Source organism: Theropithecus gelada, chromosome 13 (assembly GCF_003255815.1).
Source record: "Theropithecus gelada isolate Dixy chromosome 13, Tgel_1.0, whole genome shotgun sequence".
Classification (NCBI taxonomy): domain Eukaryota; kingdom Metazoa; phylum Chordata; class Mammalia; order Primates; family Cercopithecidae; genus Theropithecus; species Theropithecus gelada.
Window position 1 is genome coordinate 30,357,769 of NC_037681.1, and position 26,885 is coordinate 30,384,653.

Genomic DNA, 26,885 nt, shown 5'->3' on the forward strand with positions numbered 1-26,885 from the left:
GGCGGGCGCCTGTAGTCCCAGCTACTCGGGAGGCTGAGGCAGGAGAATGGCGGGAACCCGGGAGGCGGAGCTTGCAGTGAGCTGAGATCCGGCCACTGCACTCCAGCCTGGGTGGCAGAGCAAGACTCTGTCTCAAAAAAAAAAAAAGAAAAATTTAAAGAAAAAACATTCTGTTAAATTTTAGTGGTAAATATATAAGGGATATAACTTCTGCTTGTAAGCAAGGACATTTAAAAATAAGAGTTATGGGTGTGTCAGTATCATTCATATGAAAAAGTTACCAGTTCAGTTTCTTACCGATATGCTGAAACCAATAGTGAGTTACTCAGGCTAGAAAATATATCTGAGGCTACATTTATATTTCTTTTAGAATCATACCTCATGTTTGCTAAGTGAAGCTGATGATTTTGTGTGGATTACCTGTGATTTTGTTTCATCCTGGGCCAGTATGCCCCAGTACCCAGTATGCCTGGGGTTCCCTCACCTCTCCCTCCCAGGAGGAGAGAATGGGAACTTGGTTTTACACTAGCCTAAACTAAACCGAGTAATGGCAGAGGTAAATCTGCTGCAACAGTAATCATATAACCCTTCCAAAATCAAATAGAAATTATTTTGAGATTATCTACTCTTCTTGATACCATCTTTTAAACTTCATTGCTACAGATATGTGAAATTGGAACATGGCTGTGCAACAATCAGCAGAGTGTTTGGAGAACACACACATTAAGGAGGACTCCAGTAGGTTTTTACCAGCTCTGATCCTGGGGCCAAAACAAATTATTATCTCCTGTTCAGTTGGCAAATCCTCATTGGTCAGCAGTTCATAACTTTGTATTTGTTTATAAGGTTTGTGTTTGCCTGTGCAAGTTGACAACACGTTTCTAAAAAGGCCTCGTCCTCAGGGCCAAGACTATATTTCACATAAAGCAATATGTTCACCACAAATCCCCAGAAGACTAGATTTTGAACATAAAAAAAATATTTTTTGTGGTTGGGCATGGTGGCTCACGCCTGTAATCCCAGCACTTTGGGAGGGTGAGGTGGGAGTATCCGTTAAGCCCTGGAGTTTGAGACCAGCCTGGGCAACATGGTGAAACCCTGGCTCTACAAAAAATACAAACATTAGCTGGATGTGGCGGCACCTGCCTGTGGTCCCAGCTACTCAGGAGGCTGAGGTGAGAGGATCACCGGAACCCAGAAAGTGGAGGCTGCAGTGAGCTGTGATTGTGCCACTGCACTACAGCCTAGGCAACAGAGTGAGACCCTGTCTCAAAAGAAAAAAAAAAAAAACGTATTTTTTTCTACTACATAGTAGGTTTACTGTCATTAAGAAAAGTCTAGCAGATTAAAAATGCAGGGTGAAGTATTTATGCATCATGATACATGTGGAATTCATTTTATTCTTTTTCCATAAATATAGTGCTTTGTCATTACTTCTGGTAGTTTTATTCCTCATTAATTTTCCTTTGTTATGGAGAGTCTTGATATCTGTTTGGATTAACAGGTGCACTTAGCATTAGCTTTTTCTCTGCTGAATCTTTGCCTCAAAACAACAATAAGAGTAAGTAAGGGTGAGGCACTGCACTCCTTTTTTTTTTTTTTTTTTTTTTTTTAAATAGCTGAGCAGGAAGTCTGCCTCTGACAGGGTATTGTAATCAGGTTTATCACGGGAGCCTGCTGTTGTGTAACAGAAACTCTAGCCTGTCCTTACCTGTCTTAAAGTATTGCTTCATGAAGGAAAATAAACTCGCTGTAAATTTGTGAAATTCAATAAAATGCTTTCCCAAGCACTCTGTTTTTAATGCATGCTGGAACAATTTATTGTAGCTTTGTGGTCTTTTAAAAAAAGTATTAAACTTGTAATTTCTTACTATTGTAATGAAATGGACCTGTATCACTCTAGAAGCCCTGTATGTCACATTTATTATACCTTTTAGACATATCCTCAGCCAAGTGTAGTAAATGTCCACACTCCCTCCCTTCTTCCCTCCCTTCCTTCCCTCTTTTTTCAAGAAGAGGTGGTTTGTGTTGCCTTCAGATGACTGTTGATTTAATTGACAGGCAGCTTTTCTTCATTGTGTGCTTTTTGCTTTTGCTCACAAAAGTGCATTCACTATTCTATAGTATGTTGAAACTTTTAAATGGAAACGGCTTTTCATTAACAAAGGACGCCTTTTCTTCCCTGCTTCCATGCCTTAGCTTTCTCCACTAAGTCTTGGCTTCTTCAGCAGCTGTACCTCCACCAGAAATGACAAAAGGTGCAATTGTGCTAGGAGATGGCGATGAAGATATGCCAGTGGAGTTTTGTGTGTGGGCTGCTGGGGACTGTTTTCCTTCTGTGTTTGGTTTTGTTTTATTTTTGTTATTCCAGAAAGTTGAGAGCACATCTAAAAACCAAAAAAAAAAAAAAACAACAAAAAACAAAAAAACCCTTTTCAAACCTTTATCCCAGGTGAGCTGTTTCTTTCCATTAAGTTGTTGTGTTAGTATTTCAGTGGCCCCTCTGTCTTAATTACAACAAAATCTGGCAAACCTCACTTAAAGCAGAGGGACATGGAATACAGAGAGAGTTGATGTGGTTTGTTTTCTTTTTCCAAGCAGCGTGAGAGTCTCAGTCTTCCTGCCATTACCCTGACTTAGGAGCAGAGCTCAGGAGAGGTGTGCAAATTAAATTTTAGTCTTTCCAGCCATCTCCTTTTTCTTAGTTGTGATTCGTGAGCCCAGGTAGATAGCCAGTTCATTTCATTTACTTAAATTAATTTGGAGATAACCCTCTTCTCCTTTTTCTGCCTCTGCCTCTTCTGCTGCTCCATTTGTGACTCAGCTTTCTGGAGTGTGGTGCTGACTTGAAGCCCTATTTACTTCTAGCAAAAATCTTTCAGTTTACCTCGTAGAATAAACGGAAAATCTAGTTATCTTTCAGGGGCACCATCTCTTCACAGCATACCAAATAATCAGATCATTGATTGAACCAAAGTATTTGGTCTAGACATACTTGTCTGTATTAGATACAATTTATTCTGTCAGTGACTTACAATAGGTCTACTTCTATCGTTTTCAGCCTTGATTTTCTTTATATATTTTAAACCTACAGATGAGTTTAAAAATAGATAATATGTAACATAGATACTGTTCTACCACAGTCCTTGGCAGTGTTTCTCAATCCTCTCAAGAGTTAGTCATTTCATCATCCCTTGCTAGACTCAGCAAGAAGGGATAAAGAGGAAACTGGAAATTTATTCTGAAGTGCATCTCCAATATTTTGAATGTTGATCAACAGCATTCTGATCTTCTCCCTGAATGAGTAAAAAGAAAAGATGTAATACTGGGTCAGCCAAACCCACTGCGTGGCACTTAGCCAGGATGATTCATTTTGCCTTGGAGCAATCTTACACCCTTTGTGAAACTGGGTTTCTTTCGGTGGAAGGAAGAAAAAGTCTCCTCCAGAGCTGTCAGTCACTTCTTAAGCACCTTCAAATGAAGGCCTTATTGGATTGTTTTGATCTGCCCGGAGTCTTCAAACCTGACTCTGGATTTATTCACCTTCTTACTCTGCAGGCCACATGTAGTGCTTGGGATTGTTTGTGCAATCTTTGTTAGCATAATAATCTGACAGGTTTCAAGTCTACTTGAGGGAAATTGAGGTGAGCATGATGATCGGGTTCCCTCATTTCTACTCTTCCCTCCCAGACAGCATGAGGGAGACAAGCCAGCTGGTGTTTTCTTGTGTTCCTGGCCCACTTCCCCGTGCCCCCCCCCCCCGCCCCCCTGCCGCCCCTGGCTACCATCATCTCGGCCTCACTGGAATGTGTATATGTGCCTCTCTTTCCAAACTTGGAGAGTTAAACTATCTGAGCACTTCCTCCTGTCTACAAGAAAAATAGCCTCTGCATTTTATTTTTTGTTTCCTGAAACTGGCATATTCTGTTTTCTGGGGATCCATAGCAATTTCATTAATCTCTAGACGCTCTCAGGCTTTAGTGTGCTTAAGAATATCCTGGAGAGCTTGTTTAAACTGCAGATTCTTAGACCCAGTGTCAGAAATGGATTCAGTAAGTATAGTGTGGGCTCTAAGAAGATGTTTTTTGGAAGCATCTTGCAAGGGATTCTGATGGAGATTGTGCTTTGAGCAGTGCACATAAGCCTTATCTGTATCTCTGTCTGTCTTTTGTTATTTCACCTTGTCCCACAGAAGAGTTGAGGTAGAATTAGCAGATAACCAACAGGTCAGTATAAAACAAAATGCTGTTATACCTTATTAAGTATGTGTTGTTTTAAACAGGATTCTGTTTAAAACTGTTTGGGAACTATGTCTATGTAGAAACTGGTCTATGAGTTTAACATATATGAAAATAGTGAAAATCAAGGCTAAAAAGATAGCAGTATCCCTACTCTCTGTGTAAGTCATTGACAGAGTACATTGTATCTGATGGATAAGATTCTGGCAGGCTTCTTATTCTGGGAAATGCAAACACATCTCTTGGTGTTACATTTTTAATAATTATAGTTTAATAACTCCGTATTTCCCCCAAAGGTATATTTCTATTTCTAAGAGGTTTTGTGTAAGATAAAAGTAGATATTAGCAAATGGTATAAATTTTGAATGTCTGTATATTTCATATATGCTGAATTTTTAAAATTTTTCAGCTTTATAACACTTCTAATTATGACCTCTTTAACATGTTGTGTGTGTGTTTTTTTCCTTTAGACAGACATTACTTAGATTCCTTTTTTCTTTTTTTTTTCTCCTGCCACCTTGTCTGAGAACTTAGGTTCCATTTTATACTTTTTTTGGTGGCAATATATACGTAAAAGTTACCATTTTAGCCATTTGTAAGTGTGCAGCTCAGTGGTATTGAGTGTATTTACATTTTTGTGCATCCATCACCACCATCCATCTCTAGAATTTTTTCATCTTCCCACATTGAAACTCATAGGCATTAGACACTAACTTCCCATTCCCCACTTGTTCCATCCTCTGGTAACCCCCGTTCTGCTTTCTGTCTCTAGGAATTTGACTTCTTTAGGTATCTCATAAATGGGGACTCATACAACATTTGTCCGTTTGTGTCTGGCGTCTGGCTTATTTCACTTAGCATAATATCTTTAAGGATCACCTATAGCGTAGCTCGTGTTGGAATTTCATTCCTTTTCAGGCTGGATAATATTCTGTGATATATATAAAACATTCGGCCGGGCGCGGTGGCTCAAGCCTGTAATCCCAGCACTTTGGGAGGCCGAGACGGGCGGATCACGAGGTCAGGAGATCGAGACCATCCTGGCTAACACGGTGAAACCCCGTCTCTACTAAGAAATACAAAAAACTAGCCGGGCGAGGTGGTGGGCGCCTGTAGTCCCAGCTACTCGGGAGGCTGAGGCCGGAGAATGGCGTGAACCCGGGAGGCGGAGCTTGCAGTGAGCTGAGATCTGGCCACTGCACTCCAGCCTGGGCTACAGAGCGAGACTCCGTCTCAAAAAAAAAAAAAAAAATTCAAAATCTATACTACTTGCTAATATCCAGCTTTATCTTATATAAAATATATATACATTTATGTACATACATACCACATTTTGTGCATCCATTCATTGGTGTACATTTGGGTCATTTCTACCTTTTGGCTATTGTGAGCAATGCCAACAGGAACATTGGTATACAAATATTTGTTCGCGTCCCTGGTTTCAATTCCAGAAGTGCTATTATTGGATCATATAGTAAGGCTATGTTTAATTTTTTAGACAACCATAATATATTTTTGAATGTTATTTTTTTCTTATTATAAAAGTAATGTATTCAGAATTAGAAGAAATGTAGAAAATAATGAGAAGTATAAAGAAGGAGATGAAAATTACAGTCTGATTTCTCATGAATGCCATTAACATTTGCTATTTTTGATTGTCTTATTTAATGTGCATAAACATATTTGCAAAATTAGGATTGAAGCGTATATACAAATTTGTCTCCTGCATTTTAAAAATTGAGTATTGTACTATGAATATTTTCCTAAGTCATGAAACAGCCTATCAAAGCACGTTTTCTTAGCTGCTTAATATGATGCATGATATGTATATCTAACATAAATATCCAGTAATAAGGAAATGATGGATTCATAAAGAATATTTTACAGTCACTCAAAATGATGTTCTCACAGGTTGTCTCGTGGCATTAGAAAATTCTCACAGCCGGGCGCGGTGGCTCACGCCTGTAATCCCAGCACTTTGGGAGGCCGAGGCGGGCGGATCACAAGGTCAGGAGATCGAGACCATGGTGAAACCCCGTCTCTACTAAAAATACAAAAAATTAGCTGGGCGCGGTGGCGGGCGCCTGTAGTCCCAGCTACTCAGGAGGCTGAGGCAGGAGAATGGCGTGAACCCGGGAGGCGGAGCTTGCAGTGAGCCGAGATCGCGCCACTGCACTCCAGCCTGGGCGACAGAGCGAGACTCCGTCTCAAAAAAAAAAAAAAAAAAAGAAAATTCTCACAAAACATAATGTTAGGTCATAATTCAGGAGATGAAACTATATTCTTAATCTAGTTTGTACGAAAGCTCTCAAACAGGCAGGAGCTTGGCCTAAGAGCAATGTAAATTATTAGAGGGATTTTAGTATGGGAAAGACATACCCGATTTTCATTTTATAATCTTACCCTGGGCTGGGTGCAGTGGCTCATGCCTGTAATCCCAACACTTTGGGAGGCCAAGGCAGGCGGATTGCATGACCCTAGGAGTTCAAGACCAGCCTGGGCAACATGACAAAACTCCATCTCTACAAAAAATAGAAAAAAATTAGCTGGGTGTGGTGGCGCATGCCTGTAGTCGCAGCCTACCCAGAAGGCTGAGGCAGGAGGATCACTTGAGCCCAGGAGGTCAAGGCTGTAGTGAGTATGATCATGCCACAGCACTCCAGCCTGGGCAATAGAGTGAGACCCTGTCTCAAAAAAATAAAATAATAAAATAAAATAAAATCTTACCCTGGCTCCCAGTTGCAAAGAGGTAGAAGCAGATATAGGGTTGTCAGGAGGTTTTTGATAGTTTGGGTCTGGGGTAGAGTTGTGATGAGAAGGACTATCACTGAAGACCAAGCTTGCAGGTGGAGTGAACAGTCTGTGGAATGGAATGAATGTGGTGTGTGAGGAAAGGGAGGTGTCAAGGATGTTCCTAAATGTTTGCTTTTTGTGACTGGGTAAGGAACACTGCTGGAGGGATTAAAATTTAGGGATGTGGAAGATGTTGGGATATATAAGTTTGACATACTAGAGAGATAATCCAAGTAGAGATGTCAAATAGGCTGTTGAATTTAAATCCCAATGTTATAAATATGGATGTGCCCAAATGAACTGAGAGGAAAGTCCACCCAGATCCTAACAGAGGGTTTCTCCAAGTTGTCAGAGATTTTTATTATCTTTTAGTATAGAATTTTATATTTCCTAAATTTTCTATAATGTTGATGTGTTATTTTTATAATCAAATTTAAATGTTGCTAACATATATTCATCATGGCGTTATTTATACTGGTTTAAAAATGGGAAACAACATAAATGTATAACAATGAGACAAGATTGGTTAAAAGAAAATGGGATGGGATTGAAAACCCTTTTGCCACCTTTAAAAAAATATTTTGAGTGTTACTCAAAAAGGAAAAGTTAGTTCTGTTTAAAAATAAAAGAAATTTTTAAAAATGAAATCTATAATACTGAATGGAGACTAGCAGAATCTGGAATCTAATCTATAGGGTAAATAGTTAGATAAGCACACTTGATAATTATTTTCTCCTCAATTCATATTTGAAAGACTAGTGGTCTCTTTGTTACCAGATGTTGAGTTTGATGTATCAGCTTTTAGTGTGGAAGTTTTGAAAATATCCTAAATCCTTTTAACCTACCAAGTCGCTTTTCATTAATGACCTTACACATACTTATGAATTTATCATCCATTAAATCCTTTTTTAGATGATTTTTTTTCTAAGGGGAACTTTTACCGCTCTAGTGTTTTGTTTGCAGATAAAAGTACTTAATTGCATCTCTTACCTGCATTATTTAAAAGCATTAAGATTGCCATAAATCTTATTGGTAATGTTAAATTGTCTCAGCTTGAAAAGATGTTTCAAATTCTGTGCAGAATGAACCAGAGGTCTAAATTAATTAATTTTATAAATAAAAAAGAAGTCACGTTCTTTTCAAAGGTTGCTGAGAACTTATTTTTCTTTTCTCTTTTTAAAATTCACAGATTAAAATACAATTAATAGTATTTTAGTGTACAAGTAGATTAACTGTATCCCAACATTAAAGAAAATCTTAAAATGCCACATTGCTACTTTGGATTAACAGAAAATTACTTTGTATTCTTCAGCTACAGATCAATCATATGTTGGTAATATAACATAAACTGAAGGCATTTTTCCTAAGGAAATGTAAGAGTTTAGCTATTGAAATAGTTGTACCAAAATAAATGTAATACAGAGAAGATTTTAACTTCAGGCAAAGGAAAATCACGCATAGTTATAAATTCTAAAAATTCACAGTATACTTGTTTCTGTATAAGCATATACCCCTGTACCATTAAGGTCTTTCCACCTTTGTATTTGAACGATGATTTCTCCCACAAAGGTGATGCATGAAGCTTTTTTTTTTTTTTTACTTTTTATTGAGGTAAAATAGACACATAGGAAAGTCTACACATCATAAATGTATATACAGTATGATGAATTTTCACAACCTGAACACAGTCACATCCCCAGCAGCCAGCTTCATGGAGAAGCATTACTAGCACCCCAGGAGCTCTGCTGCGTGCTCCCTTCCAGTCCTGTCCTACCCACCCTTAGAGTAATCAGATCCTGACTTCTAACAGTACAGAAGTTGGGGACGGAGTTACTGAGTTTTATACTTTATATAAATGGAATTGTTCTCTTTTGCATCTGGCTTTTTTCTTTGAACATTATGTTTTGAAGATTGACTCATTGTTGCATGTAGCACATTCACTTACTGAATACTGTTCCATTGTGAGATTATATCACAATTTACTGATCTATTGTAGATAAGTAATTTACGGACATTTGAGTAATTTCCAGCCTAGAGTTGTCACAAATAGTGTTGTTATGAACATCCTAGTACATGTCTTTTATGGTCATGCATACACATTTCTGCTGGGTATACATAACTAGGAGTAGAATTCCCTTGACCTAGGAGGTACATATGCTCAACTTTAATAGATACTGCAAAATGGATTTTCAAAATTTTTATATTAGACTCAATTTTAATAGTGTTCTACCATATCAGAAATGTTAGTTTTCTGAAATCTCGCAAGCACATGTGTGTTATAACCCGATAACTTTCTATTTTGTACTATAGTTATTTATCCAAGCCTTATCTCCTTTCTCGATTGTCAACTCTTTAAAGAAATTGTCTTATTCATCTTTTTATTTCTGATATTATCTTATTCATGTTTTTATTTCCCAAAGTACTTTGCACAATTCCTTGCATATAATAGGCTCTAAACTAATTTTTTTTTTTTTTTTTTTTTTTTTGAGACAGAGTCTCGCTCTGTGCCCAGGCTGGAGTGCAGTGGTGCAATCTCGGCGTACTGCAAGCTCCGCCTCCCGGGTTTACACCATTCTCCTGCCTCAGCCTCCCGAGTAACTAGGACTACAGGTGCCCGCCACCACACCTGGCTAATTTTTTGTATTTTTAGTAGAGATGGGGTTTCACCGTGTTAGCCGGGATGGTCTTGATCTTCTGACCTCGTGATCCACCCACCTCGGCCTCCCAAATTGCTGGGATTACAGGCATGAGCCACCACGCCCGGCCGCTCTAAACTAAATTTTTTATGAGAATAGATGAGTAAATGAAAAATTACATGCAGTATTAATATTAGGAATGTTTATAAATTGCAAAAATACAAATGGTATATGCAAAAAACTGAGTTCTTAAAGTAAGTGCTAGACAGAATTAATATATTAATATTTGTTCATAGCTTTCCTGAACTTTTATATACTTTTTATATGCTTTTATGTGGGCCAGTTTAGTATAAAGTTGAATTGTGGATTTTTAACTACTAGACTTAAAGCCTGGCGTTACTCCCATATAGAAAAGCACGTGAATATTATGTAACAGTGATCTGCATTTGTTAGCTCTGAATTTGAAGAGTAATGAGAGAGTGCAGGTGAGAAAGGTGAGAGGAAAGTTGTGTATCAGAGCAGTCATGAAAACATTTTAACTGTGATCGGGTTGTACGAGCCAAATGGAATTTTAGTGGCTTTTAACATTTAGTATGTATCATTTAAAATTGCTGAGTTAAAATATTAAGGATTTATGGGGGTTTTCTCCCTTCATACTTTTCTCCAAATTCCAGAGTTTTTTCAGTGAATGCATGTTAGTTTTATCTGTTCCTTTTTCTTTTCTTAAGCATTCTAAATACTCTGGCTTGGAACATATTACTTGCTAAATCAGAACATTTTTTTTTCTTTCTGACTTTGAGTTTAGGTTCAAGGGGCACATGTGCAGGTTTGTTACATGGGTAAATTGCATGTCGTGGGGGTTTGATGTATAGATTATTTTGTCACCCAGGTAGTAAGCGCAGTAAAGGTAGTTTTTTGATCCTCACCCTCCACCCTCAAGTAGGCCCTTGTGTCTGCTGTTCCCTTCTTTGTGTCCATGTGTACTCAATGTTTAGCTCCCACTTATAAGTGAGAAATGCAGCATTTGGGTTTTTGTTACTGAATTAATTTGCTTGGGATAATGGCCTCCAGCTCCATCCATGTCGCTGCAGAGGACATGATCTTGTTCTTAGGGCTGTGTAGTATTCCATGGTATATGTGGATCATAATTTCTTCATCTGGTCTGCTGTTGGTAGGCATTTAGGTTGATATTATGTCTTTGCTATTGTAAATAGTGCTGTGATGAACACACATGTGCATATATAAATGACTTATATTCCTTTGGGTATATATCCAGTAATGGGATTGCTAGCTTGAATAGCAGGTCTGTTTTAAGTTCTTTGAGAAATCTCCAAATTGCTTTCTACAGTGGCTGAACTTACATTCCCACCAACAGTGCATAAGTGTTCCTTTTTATGCACAACTTCACCAGCATCTGTTATTTTTTGACTTTTTAATAATAGCTATTCTAAATCAGAACATATTTTTTAAAATGATTTTTGTTGCAAAAATTGCGACTATGATGATCTCTCTTTTATTTCAGTCTTGGCCTGACTACGAGGATATCTATAAAAAAACAATTGAAGTTGGCACATTTTTAGATTTGCCTCGTTTTCCAGACATAACTAAAGACTGCTATCTTCATCCCAACATACTGTGTATGAAATACTTGATGGAAGTCAACCTCCCTGGTAAGTGTGTGGCATATATTGTGGGGACACTTTAACTACTCGAGTTACGGTAAGCAGACTTTTCAAATCACAGAGTATTAGAACCACCTGAAAAGGTCCATGGTAACATGAAACTTAATTTCAAAATTCTTTCTTAAAATAATTCAGACCCTTTAAAATCGTTAAAGGGACAATATTCAGAAATAGAGTTTTCAGAAATAGAGTTCTGTTTTGGTGTGAGGGATTTATGCTTGAAAGAAGATGTTTGATTTTTATAGTAAGTTTGCTAAGTGCAAGTAAAGTACCAAATGTTTCAGTGTATGTTTTTAATGACCTGTCCCCCATCCCAAAATAGTACTTTTTAATTTGCATGAAGCATTATTATTACGTAATGAATTCTAATTTTTAAAAAATCCTAGAAGCTAATCTCTGTAACATTTTTATTGTTTGATAATATATCCAGTCCATAAAACAAATGGAGATGAAAGTCTGGTCAGATCATATTGAGCTCTTTAAGGCAGTGAAACATAAAATGTAAAAAGAGCCTCACTATACCTGGTTCATAGTATACCAACACACAGGTAACCTCAATGGAATCTGCTGGTGGAATCCAGTCCTGAATTTCTTGTTAGACTAGAAATATGAGAAATTTTGGACTTATATTCTTAAGAGAAAATAAACATGGTGTGACTATACCATTGCTGAAGCAATGTAAAAAATGTAATTGAATGTGTTGTTAATAGGAGAGTAAAATACGTGTGTTATGTGAAAAAAGCAATATACAAAATTGTATGCACAGTAACTATAAATATGAATATAAATATGTAGTAACATGTATATAAATGTAAGTATTGTCATAATTTAAAATTGTTTTAAAACAGGAGCAAAAATAATTTAAATTTTTCAAATGTAACATTTCTAAAGCTAAGGAATATGGCTCTTATTGACATTCCAGAAATCAGTAATTATTTAAGATTCCAGAATTTAGAAGATCTTATTTCTGCATTTGGACATGTTGTATATCAGAATTACTATTTTGGATTTTTTTTTCTTTCTGCTTCTTTGATGGGTCTCTCAAGTATGGAAAGTTCTTGTATGCTGTCTTATATTCTAAATCCTGAGTTTATAGAGCGAATACTGGTCTATGGAAGGAACACCAGGGATTATCAAAATATAACTGATGCAGCCTGGTTAATAGCAAGCAAGCATCTATCTCATGTGTTTGTTGTTGGACAGAGAGGGGATGGTAGGTTTTCTGGCTGATATCTATAGTTTAACTATTTTTCTTGCCTAACGTTTCCTGTAAGGAGTAGAAATAAATCCATTATAATATGCAGAGAGACGTTATTGTCATTTGATATTTATTAAGTGACTTTTTGGAGGCAGTATTATAAAAAATGGAGGTAGAAAAATTTCACTTCTCACAGTCTGTTCAATAGAAATAATTTGAAATATAGAAAAAAATTACACATAAATGTTATTAGTCTCTTTATAATATTGAAAAATCAGAAACAACTTAAATATCCAAAAGAAAGGGAAGGATTATGTAAACAGTGGTGTATGCATTCAGTGGAACATTAGGTATGTAGCTTTTAAAATAATGTTTATGAAGAGTTCATAAAAGCATGGAAAATGTTTATGTTATAAAAAGTCAAGCCAAATTACAAAATTAACATATAACATAACCACAGCTACCTAAAACGAAGACATTCATGAAAAGATTAGAAGTAAATATACCAAAATGTTAAAGTGGCTGTTTCTAAGTTAGGGTAACACATGTTATTTTTTTTTCTCCTACCTTTATGTGTCTTATAAATATCCTATATTGAGTTGTATTACTTATTAGTGGGCATGGGGAGTGCAATAAGCTTTTTCTTTTTTTTAAAGACAAAGTCTTTCTCGGTTGACCAGGCTGAAGTGCAGTGGCGTGATGGTAGCTTATTACAACCTTGAACTCCTGGGCTCCAGTGATCCTCCCACCTCAGCCTCCCGAGTAGCTGAGACTACAGGCACGCAGCACCATACCTGGCTAGCTTTTTTTGTTGTTATTATTTTTAGTAGAGACGAGGTCTTGCCATGTTCCCCAGGCTGGTCTTGAACCTCCAGGCTTAAGCCATCTTCCTGCCTTGACCTCCTGAAGTGCCGGGATTACAGGCATAAGCCACCAAGCCTGGCCTATTTTTTTTTTTAAACAAAAAATAGATCTACAAATTAAGTTATGATACTCCCTATATCTTAGGATTTAGATTCTAAAATGTTTACAGTTGGTTTGCAAACCACCCATACATAAGATTATAAGAGTATTTCCAGAATGTGCCGTTTGTAATTACAAATATTGCTCTCGGTAATGCCATCAGTTGTGCGGTGCCATTGATCAAAAAGAAGAGATCTGTGTATGTGGTACTTTTACAAAGATAGGGTTTAGTGTTCCCAGAAAGCTAAAAGTGGTTTTAAACATGCTGGGGCAATAGCCACCTCTCCTCAATGCCTTTAAAGGTGACCAGGTAGCCTCTGGGGCTCGGGGAAAGGTTTCAGCAAGTATGTCACACACGCCCTGCCTGAGTAAGCGCTGCCCCTTTGATGGCCATCAATGAGCTCAGATGCACTCTCCACCCTCTAGTATGGTTCCTCCCATTGTCACCCACGAGCCTGCTGGAGAGAGTTTCTGACGGTGTTCATGATCACTTGTAATTTCTGTTTCATGCATGTAATTTCTGAAGTTTCCAAAGTGCCCATATATAAATTCTCTCCTTTGTGAAGGTGGGAAGGGAGGACAAGTAGGCTTCCCCTTGACAGATGAGACTTAGGGCAGTTCAGGGACACCCAGCTGGTAGATGGCAGAGTAGATTCCTACAACCCAGTCTTCCCCTTCCAAGGCCTGTGCTCTTCCCACGCTCTGCTCCCTTCCAAGACCCTATACTGTGCTTGCTACCATTCTCATCATTTCTTCCAGTTGCTTTTTAGTTAGTCTGTACTTTTGGCATAAGGGGAGCAGTTCAAGATCTTAATTCTTTTTTTTTTTTTTTTTTTTTTTGAGACAAAGTCTCACTCTGTCACCCAGGCTGGGGTGCAGTGGCATGATCTCGACTCACTGCAACCTCCACCTCCCAGGTTCAAGTGATTCTCCTGCCTCAGCCTCCCAAGTAGCTGGGATTACAGGCGCCCGTCACCATGCCCACCTAATTTTTGTAATTTTTTTTTTTTCGGGACGAAGTCTCGCTGTGTCGCCCAGGCTAGAGTGCAGTGGCGTGATGTCCGCTCACTGCATGCTCTGCCTCCCGGTTCACGCCATTCTTCTGCCTCAGCCTCCCGAGTAGCTGGGACTACAGGCGCCTGCCGCCACACTCAGCTAATTTTTTGTGTCTTTAGTAGAGACGGGGTTTCACTGTGTTAGCCAGGATGGTCTCGATCTCCTGACCTTAGGTGATCTGCCCATCTTGGCCTCCCAAAGTGCTGGGATTACAGGTGTGAGCCACCACACCTGGCCAAGATATTAATTTTAAAAGAAGAGAAATATTTCAAGAAATGTCATTTTTTAGAATAACAATACTAATATGGTTTTGATTTTTAAATTATCTGAGAAGAGACTATAGCTTCTACAACCCAATATAAATAATGTTTAAAATTTTAGTGCATGTATTTTAAAATTAATTTTTTCCCATGTTTGAAGTGTACATGTTTGAGTGTAAGAGTCCTGTCTATCACTCATTTCTCTAATTTCCTCCATTATATTAATGCACAGTGTCTTGTACCTAGTAGACACTCAGTAAATGCTTGTTGAATTGAGCTTTATTTTCTACCTCCTCATCTTTTTGCATCTGAATGAAGCCAGGGAGTAAATTCAGGTGAAACCTGTAAATTGAAATTATCTTGATAGTATAACAGTCCAAATTCTCTGCCTCACAAAGACCTGTACTGTCTGGCCCTGCCAACCTCTTCACATTCAGTACTAAAGCCTTGTTGGACTGTTCGCATTTCCTGAAAGCACCTTCCCATCTTTGTCATAGCCTGTACCGTACTGCATTCTCATTAGGAAAAGGACTTGAGGAAAAGGACTGTGTCTGTATCTTAAGTACCCAGAACACAGTAGTTGCTCAGTAAATGTTTGCTGGAAGAATAAAAGCCAAGTGAAAACTTTAGCCAAGCTATCAGAATCTGGTAGACATAAAAATTCTTTGATGCTGTATTTTGAATTATCATTGTTATATGTGTTCTGTTTCTATGTTAACAAAGCATTTTTTAATCAGCAAAAATTGTTTTTACTTAAATGTTTCAAGAAAGAAATTAATTTTGTGTTTTATTTATTCTTTATCATAAACATGTAATTAGTACCAATTATGTGTGGGTCGTAGCAGTTAGGAAGACAAATAAAACAAGATTGAGTCACCCTCAAGTTTAAGAGGGAAACAGAAAGATAAACCCTTAACTGAGTGCAGTAGAAGGGTACATGCCAGGAGATCTGCTTTAGCACTCAGAAGAGGGCCAGTCACAGGAGACTGTGGTATCATGTCTGTTCTTAGAGGAAGTCACTGGTATAACCAAGTTCTCTAAGATGAGTGAGCTTCAGCCAGGCAAAGCCTGAGATGAGGAATGCGGGGAAAGAAACTGGCTTTCTAGGCAACGGGGCAAAAGTAGCTGTGCAAAGCAGAGAGGCAAGTGACAATATGGCTTGTTTGGGGGAACTATGGAGATTAGGCTGGGAGCTAAAGGCTTTAGTGAGTTCATGAGAGCAGGGGAATACGATCTTTGGGCCACAGGAGAGTAAGACTAGAGAAAGGGAGAGCAGTTCTAAGGGTGGCCCAAGGAGCAACAGTGAAGGGAAGAAAGGGGATGGATTGGAAAGCAGTCAGCACTGATCCAAGTGCCTTAGGTGTATTCATTAATTCAGTCTTCACAATCGTTATGAAGCACATACTATTCTTATTCCTGTTTTAGATAGATTGTTTAAAAACTGAGGCACAGAAAGGTTATATAACATGTCCAAGGTCACAGAGCTAGTAAGTGATGGAGCAGGGACTCTAGTCCAGGCAGTTTGGTTCCATAGTCTCTTCTCAACCATGGTACTGTATGCCACCTTGAGAGAATGGAATTAACAGGACATGGTGGCTGAATGCATGTAGGAGATTCAGTTCAGTTCCATACAAGCTCATTATCTCTTATAAATAATGGCTATCATACTTGAAATTGATTAGAGTAGGCTGTGGTCACATCTTACATACTTAGATTGGGAAGTACAGAAATTCTTTGTTTAGTAACTTTAAGAGTTTTCAAAGTCTATTCACTTGAGCATAACTTCAATTTATTCTCATTATAACCAATTTTAGAAATGAAGAAACTGATGCTAAGTGACTCTGATCCAAGAGTCACAAAGCTAATGATTGGAAAGCTTAAATATAGGTCCTAGGTTTTCTGGTTCCAAGCCCCATGTTATTCAGTCTTGAGTAATAGGTGTAGTCTATGCTTAAGATATAATTTCTTTAGGAAAGTAATATATCTAGTTAAACAGTTGTTGAGGGCTTCCAGTGTGCCAGCCAGGATGCCAGCCAGTGCACATACATTGCTAGAGAAGCTTTTGATCTTATAAGGGAGTGGAGTTAGTTTTAGGTGAGCACACACTGCTATAGAAACACAGACAAGAGATGTGGATGAAACAACTGGTATGTGGCTGCCAGATGCCAGGATGTGTCCTAGAAATAGTAGATGTTTTAGGAAGTCAGAATAGGGAATGATACGCCATTTTAAGATTCTACCATTCATTTTTCTATACGGATGCCATGTTTTGGTGTTTTATTCACAGAATATGTGTCTCTGAGTTCTTGTATAGTGTTGTGTTTTAAGATAAAGAGTTTTTTATGGATATATACATTGGGGATGATCTAGTTGCCAGATAATTTAATTTACATTTTACTGTTTTGTTCTTCAGATGAAATGCATAACTTAACTTGCCACGTGGTGAAAATGACTGGAATGGGAGAAGTGGATTTTCTGACATTTGATCCTATAGCTAAAATGGCAAAAACTGTTAAGTACGATGTACAAGCTGTAGCTATCATTGTGGTGGTATTGAAACTGCTTTTTCTATTGGATGATAATTTAGAGTGGTAAGTGTATGTCAATTTTATGACAAGTAACGTTTTATGGTGCTGATCTTAGTTTTTTAAGAAAGCTTTAAATGTCATGAAAACACTTTAAAAAAAGAAATAAAGAAAAAATGTGTACTGTATTTACCTAATTATATGTTATCTCAAAAAATGGAGACTCTCAATTGTTATAGAACATTGACTAGTAGTCACAATTACTTCTTACACAGTACTTTGACTCAGCTGGTTGTCAGTTGTTTGATCATGTTTTATACCTGTTATTCTTTAGGTAGCAACGTTCCTCATTGCTCCACTGATTTCCTAGTTTTAAAGTATCTTCATAAATCTCTGTCTGTATTCCTTTAGGCTCCTGGCAATATGTGTTCTCAAAGATTATTTTAGAAAGTAAAGGCATCTTAATATGTCGCCCCTCCCAAATGCCAACAAAGAGTGACAGTATTTATAGTGTCTCATTCTCTGTTTCAGTGATAGCTTCTCCATGAAAACTTGCTATCAGTTTCAAATACTATTCTATACTTTTCTCTCAGAAGAATTCAGAATTTATCTTTCCAAATACATGACTTCTAAATAAATTGATTTGTTTATTGTTATTTCCAGGTCCTTGTCTAATCTTGCTGAAAAACATAATGAAAAGAACAAAAAAGGTATTTTAATTTTTTATCATTCAAATTCAAAGTGGTCATAGATGATAGATTAAAAGATGGAATAAATGTAGGCAAACAACTTTGAAAAATATACACATACACATGCACATACACATGTATACAAACTAAATATTGTACCAGTATTGTTTTTTCATATAATTACCTACTTGTATCTCTAGGGTACTAAAAAATACCAGTGAGTCCCTATTATATGTAAGACCAGCCAGCTTTGTATTCCCAACTTCTACTCATCAGCCATGCTAGATCATGAATTTACAGGTAGCTTTGTGACCATCCTGTCTATTCTGATGCTTTCAGCCTTTGCTCTTGTTGGTCTCTCTATTTACCCCAACTCCTTCTTACCCCAACTCCTGTTCAGTCCCTGGCAAATCCTTCTTTATGCTTCAAGATGCAGCATAAACACCACTCTTCTGTCTGGTCTTCACACCTATCCACTTCACAATGCTTCACCTCTTCCCAAATCAGAACTAATAACCCCTGCCACAGTCACTCTTGTTCAGACTTCTGCTAGATGTTTAGTACCTTGAGGTCTAACTAATGGCCTAAGTACATCTGTCCCTATTAGATTGCCAATATTTGTAAAGTGCTTAGAAGAGCATCTGGCATCTAATAAGTACTTTATAAGTGATAGACAGATAGACAAGTGAAGTGTGAGCTTCTGGAGGGAGGGATCATATCTTTTTTTTCTTTTTTTCTTTTAATGTATTTTTAGTGCCTAACATAGTGACTAGCCTAAGAGCAGCTCAGTGAAGTATGGTGAATATGTGAATTATTAAATTCAATTCCAGTTTCTTAATGTTCTCATTAGGATTTATGTTCATTGGTTTTAGAGGCTTGAATTTATTGGTAGCAATCAGTTTGTGTGTTCTTTCCAGAATATGTGCAAAATAAAATACTACATGTGCAAAATAAAATACTACTTTCTGAATGTTGCTCATGTTGGCTTCTATGTAGAGTGAAAGGTTGAACTAGCTGTCTTCTAATAGCCCCGCTAATGCTAAAAGGTGATAATTTACTACGTAGACATATAGAATAAACAGAGTACTTTGACCTGTCTCCCTTGTAAGCCTCAAAATAAATCCATGCTGTCAGCAGGGCGAAGATCACTGTCATTTCTCTCTGCTCTTCCTGCTAATCATCATCCCCTGCCCCTAGCATTGTTGATGGGGAGACTGAGGTTTAGAAAAGTTGTGACTTACTCCAGGTCAAAGAACCATGAGTTCTATCGATTACTATAGTTTTCCTCTATTCTTATAATTCTTTTGGTAGTTTTCTCTCCTCTGTGGCTGTATGATCTACAAGATCATATTGGATTAAACAATTATATTGGCGAGTTGAAAAGATTTTTAGTTAGACATGGAAAGAGACTACCTTCCCAGAGAATAATGGAAAATAATCCCTATATGGACTGAAAGAGTGAGGAGTGAGTTTTTATACTTTACTGCATTCAGTTCTGTTGTCTCTCTGACGTCTACATCTTAATCACACGCTCACACCAACTGTCTGATGCAGTCCACTTTCTTACATGTTTCTAGATTCTTTGAATTAAAATTAGGAAGAATGGGAATAGGAGCTGATGAAACTGGAAGTCTGGGTTCAGCTACTATAGTATCATTTTACACATTTATCAATAATTTTTTCCTTAATACACATATTCATCATATTGGAACACCACTGTGTGCCAGGCACTGTGCTAGGTGTTGGCTTTCAGGGGAGGAGCAGGCCTTCTTTGTAGTGGCAAACAAAATATGTGTTCTGTTCTCAAGGAGGTAATAGTCAAGTCTAGGAGAAGCAGACATGTAAGATGATTTCAGTATAATTTAACTGGGGCTGCAATATAGGTAGGAACTTAGAGGAGGGAGTGACAGATTTCTCAGGAGAGTCCTGTTAGAGGAGAGAGACAATGACTCCGTCCGTAGTTTCCAAGAGCTAGTATATAAATGTTTAGCTATGTCAATGAATGAAAACTCAAATGAACACTGTATGTTATAGTGTGATTTATTTGGTTAATAATCCTGGATTTTATTTCTTTCAGATAAACCATGGTTTGATTTCAGAAAGTGGTACCAAATTATGAAGAAAGCTTTTGATGAGAAAAAACAAAAGTGGGAAGAAGCAAGGGCCAAGTATGTTCTCTTTCCTGGTTTAGATGCACCTGCTTTACTTCTGTGTCTGTTACTTTACATTTGAAAGCTGAAGCTTCATCAGTATACACTGATCTGCATTGTGACTTTTTTTTCTGGAAATATTAGCCCTACGCTCTTAACTTTTCTCTTTTTTATATTACTATTAACCAAACTTTAGATTTGATGTGAATTTCACCAGTGTTTTTATTAATGTCCTCTTTCTGTTCCATGATCCAATGCAGGATACCACAGTATACTTTTTATAATTTAACTTTTTGTAATTTACGTGAGACTTGCCTATATTTCTAATACTCCTCCCTCTTCCCCTTTCTCAAATATTTAGTCATTTCTCGTCTATGCTTCCCAATATTAAAAAGATTACAAATGTTACCTTGCAACACGTGTAATTGGAATGTTCCCCCAAAATAAAGACCCCTGTGAAAGTTAAAACAAAGCAGACAGCAAGTCCATTTGATTCAGCCAGTGTCACTGCCTTTCTTTGAACTGTCATTCTGATGTGGGCTCGTTGTGGTAGAGTAGAGAGAGCATAAGCAGTGCTAGGTTTGAATCCTGTCTGCATTACAAGCTAGCTGTGTGCCCATGGGCGTTACTTAACCTTTTGTTGAGTCTGAGTCTCTATGAGGCTTTGAAGAAAAAGGTAACATCTCTGTATTTAATGTAAATTTACAGTAATACTAATTCGACTCAGTAATTTTATATCCTTTGAGAAAAATCAAGGTTCCCCAATTAGTTGAAATGAGAATTCGTTCAGCTCCTATTTCTTCATCAGTTAAAAAAACATAATAATGCCCACTTATATACCGTAATTAAGACTCAATTTTCCAGGATGAGAGTAGAACTAGATTATTTTTCCTCTGAATTTCAGAGGGCTTTTAAATAGAAAAACAGACTCTTGGAATGGAAAAGGCACTGTGGAGATGATCCTTTCCAAAGCAGGGAAGTGTGACAGGTTCCCTGTTAGTAGGCAGGATCGATGCACAATGAAGAAGAGGGGTGGAGGTGAATTTATCCCAACAGCCCATGGATTTCCAGGAAACCGGGCCCCCTCCTCCTCATCAGAGGAGTGGCTCTTCAGTCAGTGGCTCTCAGTGGGCACATGAATAGCAGCAGGAATGAGAGTTTGTTATGTGTCTTAGGTCATTTTGGAGAATCGGCCTTCCTTTCTGTGGTGCTAGCTGGGGTTAGTCCTGACAGATCCTGAGGACTGGGTGTTTAGGGGCCATTCCACCCTGGTGTCTCAGTGGTGACAGGGCTTTCCTTACCCGAAGCCAGACACCAGCCTACACTTGAAAACATAGCTCTTGGAGGCCCAGTTCATTATTACAGTGTTATATCAGTTGCACATTTAAGACTTCCTGGCTTTTAGCTACTTTAGGGAATAATTTATCGGCCAAAGAAAGTAAGTCTGGTTATAAAATGGCACTTTCCAGGGAGGTACCAGGCCCCACGGTGGAGGCTGTCGAGGGGACCCCTTTCCAAGGTCCTTCCTCCTAGAGTATGTGCTGAGGGCTGACACCCACGTGCAGTGTGAGTTACTGCTGAGTAATATGCGAAGCACTACCAACTGCTGCTCAGGCACAGAGCTCTGGTGCATAATGGTCACCTGTCGGTTTCACACTTCCCCACCCCCATGTTGACATAAATTTCCAATTTTTCTCTGTTTCTCTGAATATTATCATTCATATTGTCAGATGAAAATTATTAAAACATTTTCTATATCTAAGCATGGGTTCCTATGCATGACATTATGAAAAACACTAATAAACAATAGTTGAAAGCCTAAAACAGCATAAGAGGCTGCTTTGATGACTTCTAGCTGTTACAGAAGACGTTGAGAACATGGAGAAAAATTAAGCCTGTGCAGAAAATCTCTATGCCCTAATTGGTGTATAGTGATATCTCATTGTGGTTTTAATTTGCATGCACCTGCTAATTTTTGCCTTACCTTTTGGATTAGGCAGAAATTTCTTAGATGTGACACTAAAAGCATGATCTATAAAAGAAAAAAATTTGGTAAATTGGACTTCATCAGGAGTAAGAACCTCTGCTCCACAAAAGACACTTAAAAGAATAAGAAGCTACAGACTAGGAGAAATTAAATGTAAATCACATATCTGATAAAATATTTGTATCTAGAGTATGTAAAGAATTATTAGGCAATAAGAAAAAAACTCCATTTTTTTAAATGGGCAAAATATTTGAAAAGACGTTTTACCAAAGATGATATCAAGATGACATGTGAAAAGATGTTTAACATCATTAATAGGGAAATGCAAATTAAAATGACAATGACATATCATTATATACCAATTAGAATGGTTCAAAACAAAACAAAAACAAAAACTGATCATTCCAAGTGTAGGAATTCAAAATGGTACAGCTATTTTGAAAAGTTGGCAGTTTCTCAGAGTTAAACATACATTTATTATGTTATCCAGTGTTTTTCACTCCTAGATATTTACCCTAGTGAAACGAAAACAAGCTCACACAAAAATCTGCGTAGGAATGTTTCTAATGGTTTCGTTCATAATTGCCAAAAACTGGCAACAAACCACGTGTTCTTCAACTGGTGACTGGATAAACTGTGTTCTATCCATACAGTGGAATACCATTTAGCAGTACAGACTTCTGATGCATCCAGCAATATGAGTGAATCTTAAATGCATTATGCTACGTGAAAGACTCAAAAGGTTACTTATGCTGATTCCATTTATATAACATTCTGGAAAAGGCTAAAGTATAGGGACAGAAAAACAGACTAGTAGTTGCCTGAGATCAAGGATTGACTGTCAAGGGATGTGGGAGGTATTTTGGAGTGATGGAATTGTTCTGCATAGTAATTGTAGTGAATACACACGTGCAACTGTATGTGTTTGTTAATGCTAGCAGAACTACACTGAAAAGAGTAAATTTTACTGAATGTAAATTATACCTTAATTTTTAAAAATGAGGAAACATGACATGCAGACAGACGAGAGAAGTATATGGATAACATCTAGCTGGAAAACATGGTTTGTGGTGTGTCTCCTTTTGTAGTTTTATGTAATGAGAAAAGGCAGGCAAGGTAAAGTCAATTTTGGAAGAAGCTTTCATTTCAGGTCTCTAAACACTTAGCGTAGTTTTATTTTAGATCACCCTTCCCATTCTTGGAGCATGCCCCCCAAGGACATAATACTGCTCTCTTGATTCACGGCATGATTGCCACTTGTATAGGCATTTACTGTAAACACATGAGAAACTTCTATTTAGATTAGGTATTCACAAGGAATGTTTAGCAGTGAGTGTGCCCAGGGATTGGGATTAGACTGTTTAGGGAAATTCTTTATCCTTTGAGATTTTATTATTTAAGAAAATTAATAGCAAAAAATATATTTTAAAGAATCGCTGACTCATTTACCATAACGTTAAATGACAAACTCTCTGATATATTTTAAATGTGATGTGGTTCACTAAAGTTTAATTTCACATAATTTTCAGGAAACCATCTCCTGTATAACGTTAATTACATCTCTACTGCTACCTAATGATTAGAAAAATTACCTTTCTGTTTTTTTTTTTTTTTTTTTTGTGAGACGGAGTTTCACTCTTACTCTTGTTGCCCAGTCTGGAGTGCAATGACATGATCTCAGCTCACCGCAACCTCCGCCTCCCGGGTTCAAGCGATTCTTCTGCCTCAGCCTCCCAAGTAGCTGAGATTACAGGCATGCGCCACCACGCCCGGCTAATTTTGTATTTACTAAAGAGACGGGGTTTCTCCATGTTGGACAGGCTGGTCTCAAACTCCCAACCTCAGGCGATCCTCCCGCCTCAGCCTGCCAAAGTGCTGGGATTACTGGCGTGAACCACCGCACCCGACTCCTTTCTGTTCTTAACATTTAATATCATTGCAGAAATTCAAAATAAAAAGTCAACATCTGTTTTATATATAGTCATGATTTTACTGACTTGATCAAGTATTTTTAAAAATTCTTGAAAAAAATCAGTTCTTAAATTGGTTAAAATGATTATTTGCTAAATGATATTACTAAAATATTGTTAAAAATGTGTACTTTTATATACGTATTACTTCCTAGTATTAAAAATAAATGGTGAGAAATTATTACAGATACTACAGATGTTTAAAATATTTGTATTTCTGGCTTCCTATTTTTAATCTTTTTTTCTGGAAAGTTCACAGATATTTCTTGAGTATCTGCTAGCCAGCCACTTTGTCAAGTACTAAATAATAATTCTAATTATTGTATAGGATTTAAAGAACCCATATATACATTATCTTATTCCTCAGAATAACCCTGTGAAAGTAGAGGATGAGTTTAGAGATGCTAAATTCATTTCTTTGTTCATTTATTCATCCAGTTATTCTTCAACAAATGTTTAAATGAGTTCCTACTATCTACCATTCCCTGACAACACTAGGGGCATAAGGATGGCTGAGACAGTCTCTGCCTTTGAGAGCCTCCATAATTTGTCGTTCAAATTATGCTAGCTCTACCACTAGAAAGTGGTGGGCCAGGTCTTCTGATTCAGTACTCTTTCTTGTTGCCACAGTGTCTTTCAAAATAAGAAAATGGCCTGGGATCAAGAAGAAGGTGGATTTTTTTTTTTATTATTGTAAGTTATGAAAGTCCTCTGCACTAGGGAACACAGAAATAATGAAAATGAGACTAAGAATGAACAGTGTTATCTTTGTTGCAGAGCTGCAGTGTCTCCTTGGCAAAGTTTAGCAACAACCACTAGAACCAGAAATAGAACATGTCACTTCCTTTTGGAGTCTAGAACTGATCACACTAATCTGTAGGAACCTTAGGTGGCTCTTAGTGTTTGTCCTAGAGGGAACCCCAAGAGCCAGAGCAATCCAGGATCCCCATTTTACATGGGGATCTCCCTGGCTGCCCTTCCCTTGGCAAGAATAGGCTGAGTCAGAACAGGGACTGTTGGGACTGTGTCATCCTGGAATCCAGTCTCTTCCTCTCCTTTACGCCAGGAGTAGAATAGATTTCCTGGCATCAGGTGCCAGAGAGATGCATTTACTGTTCACTCTGTGTAAGTTATTCAGAAGTACTACTAACAACTCTCAGCAAAAAGGTATTGGGGCAAAGGCAATGAGGAACAGTTGTTTTGAGGTGGCTTCACTTTATGAGAATGAGCAGCAAGGGAAATTTATGGTGAAGGAAACTGTTTCTATGTTTTTTGTATAATTAATAGCTTCTTCAAGATGTCACGGCATCTGGACAGCTTTTGAGAGGAGCACACCATTCTCTTGGCCTGGGCTCTCGGTCAGTGCTTCCTTCTAGGGCCTAAGTTCAATAGACAATATAGACATGTGCCAATAAGCCATTCTAAGCCAGAACTGTAACGAAATATCGGAAATCTCAGATAGTGCTTCAGACAATGTGTTTATGTCCGTTTCATCTCCATCCTGCTCCAGCTGTTTCTTTACCATGTACAGGTACCTGTGGAAAAGTGAAAAGCCACTCTACTACTCGTTTGTCGACAAACCAGTAGCATATAAAAAAAGAGGTGAGTCCAGTTTTGTCTTAATACCAAGTAGCAACACAATTGTAGAAAAATTAAATATCTGGACTTGAAATGTTGAATGCTTAAGTTTTTTACTTTTTTTAAACAAATGTTCCGGGGCACGTATACATCCAAAGGAGCATCATGCTCTGCAAGCAATCTCTGCAGGAATCTACTTCAGGAACATGCCGTTCTTCAAAACAGAGCCTCAGTTCCTGCCAAAATCTAAAATCCTAAATCGTTCTGATTTTGGGAATTCTTTGCTTATAGAATTCTTTTTGGATTGTACATTCTTTTTGAAGTAGTTTTCCACATGCACCTCATCCAGTTTCATTTTCTCTTAAAGTTATCCTGTTACATTACGGTGGTACATTTGCCAAAACTAAGGAACCAATATTGGTACATTCTTATCAAGTAAATTCCAGGCTTTATTTGTGATTTAATATAACTTGTTATTTTGTTTCCTTTTTTTCTCCATTTCCAGAAATGGTGGTGAATCTGCAGAAACAATTTAGCACACTGGTTGATTCAACAGCAACTGCTGGAAAAAAAAGCCCTTCAAGTTTTCAGTTCAACTGGACTGAAGAAGACACTGATAGAACATGTTTCCATGGACACAGCCTTCAGGGAGTCCTGAAAGAGAAAGGCCAATCACTGCTAACTAAGAATTCATTATATTGGCTTAGTACACAGAAATTCTGCAGATGGTAATCAATGCTTTTAGAAAAAGTCACATATAACTGAAGTAGTTGCCTATATAAGAGCCAGATAGGTTTTCTGTTGGAATTAGAAGCTGGTGAGCTTAAAGAAACGAAAATCAGAATTATACATTGAGTCTTGTGTAAGAGTTCTAGGAAAGCTGGTAAAAATCAAGAAAGAGGATACAAGGCAATTAGCACAACTGTTGCCTCTAGCTAAATTAACCTGCAGTGCGGCAGGCAGGCAATAGAAGTGGCTGTAACTGCTGATCAGGAGAATGCGCTGTATTTTTTAGTACATGTCACTTCTCTGAGTCAGTTACCTTTTTCATGTCTTTCTGCCTCTTAATACTTCCTTAAGTATTTCCTAAAAATAAGGATATTCTCTTAAGTGACCACCGTACAGTTATCAAACTCAGGAAACTTAATATTGATACGATA

The 26,885-nt window shown here is 37.7% G+C and overlaps 1 protein-coding gene across 1 annotated transcript in view; it reads left to right on the plus strand.

Annotated features, from left to right (window-relative positions):
* Positions 1-26,885, plus strand: part of TAF1B (TATA-box binding protein associated factor, RNA polymerase I subunit B) — an 85,008-nt gene that overhangs the window by 46,106 nt on the left and 12,017 nt on the right. The window contains exons 9-14 of the mRNA XM_025353793.1: positions 11,190-11,337; positions 17,240-17,417; positions 18,015-18,061; positions 20,118-20,208; positions 25,679-25,749; positions 26,231-26,453. Coding sequence (XP_025209578.1) covers positions 11,190-11,337; positions 17,240-17,417; positions 18,015-18,061; positions 20,118-20,208; positions 25,679-25,749; positions 26,231-26,453 — 758 coding nt within the window. The remainder of the gene's footprint in view (positions 1-11,189; positions 11,338-17,239; positions 17,418-18,014; positions 18,062-20,117; positions 20,209-25,678; positions 25,750-26,230; positions 26,454-26,885) is intronic.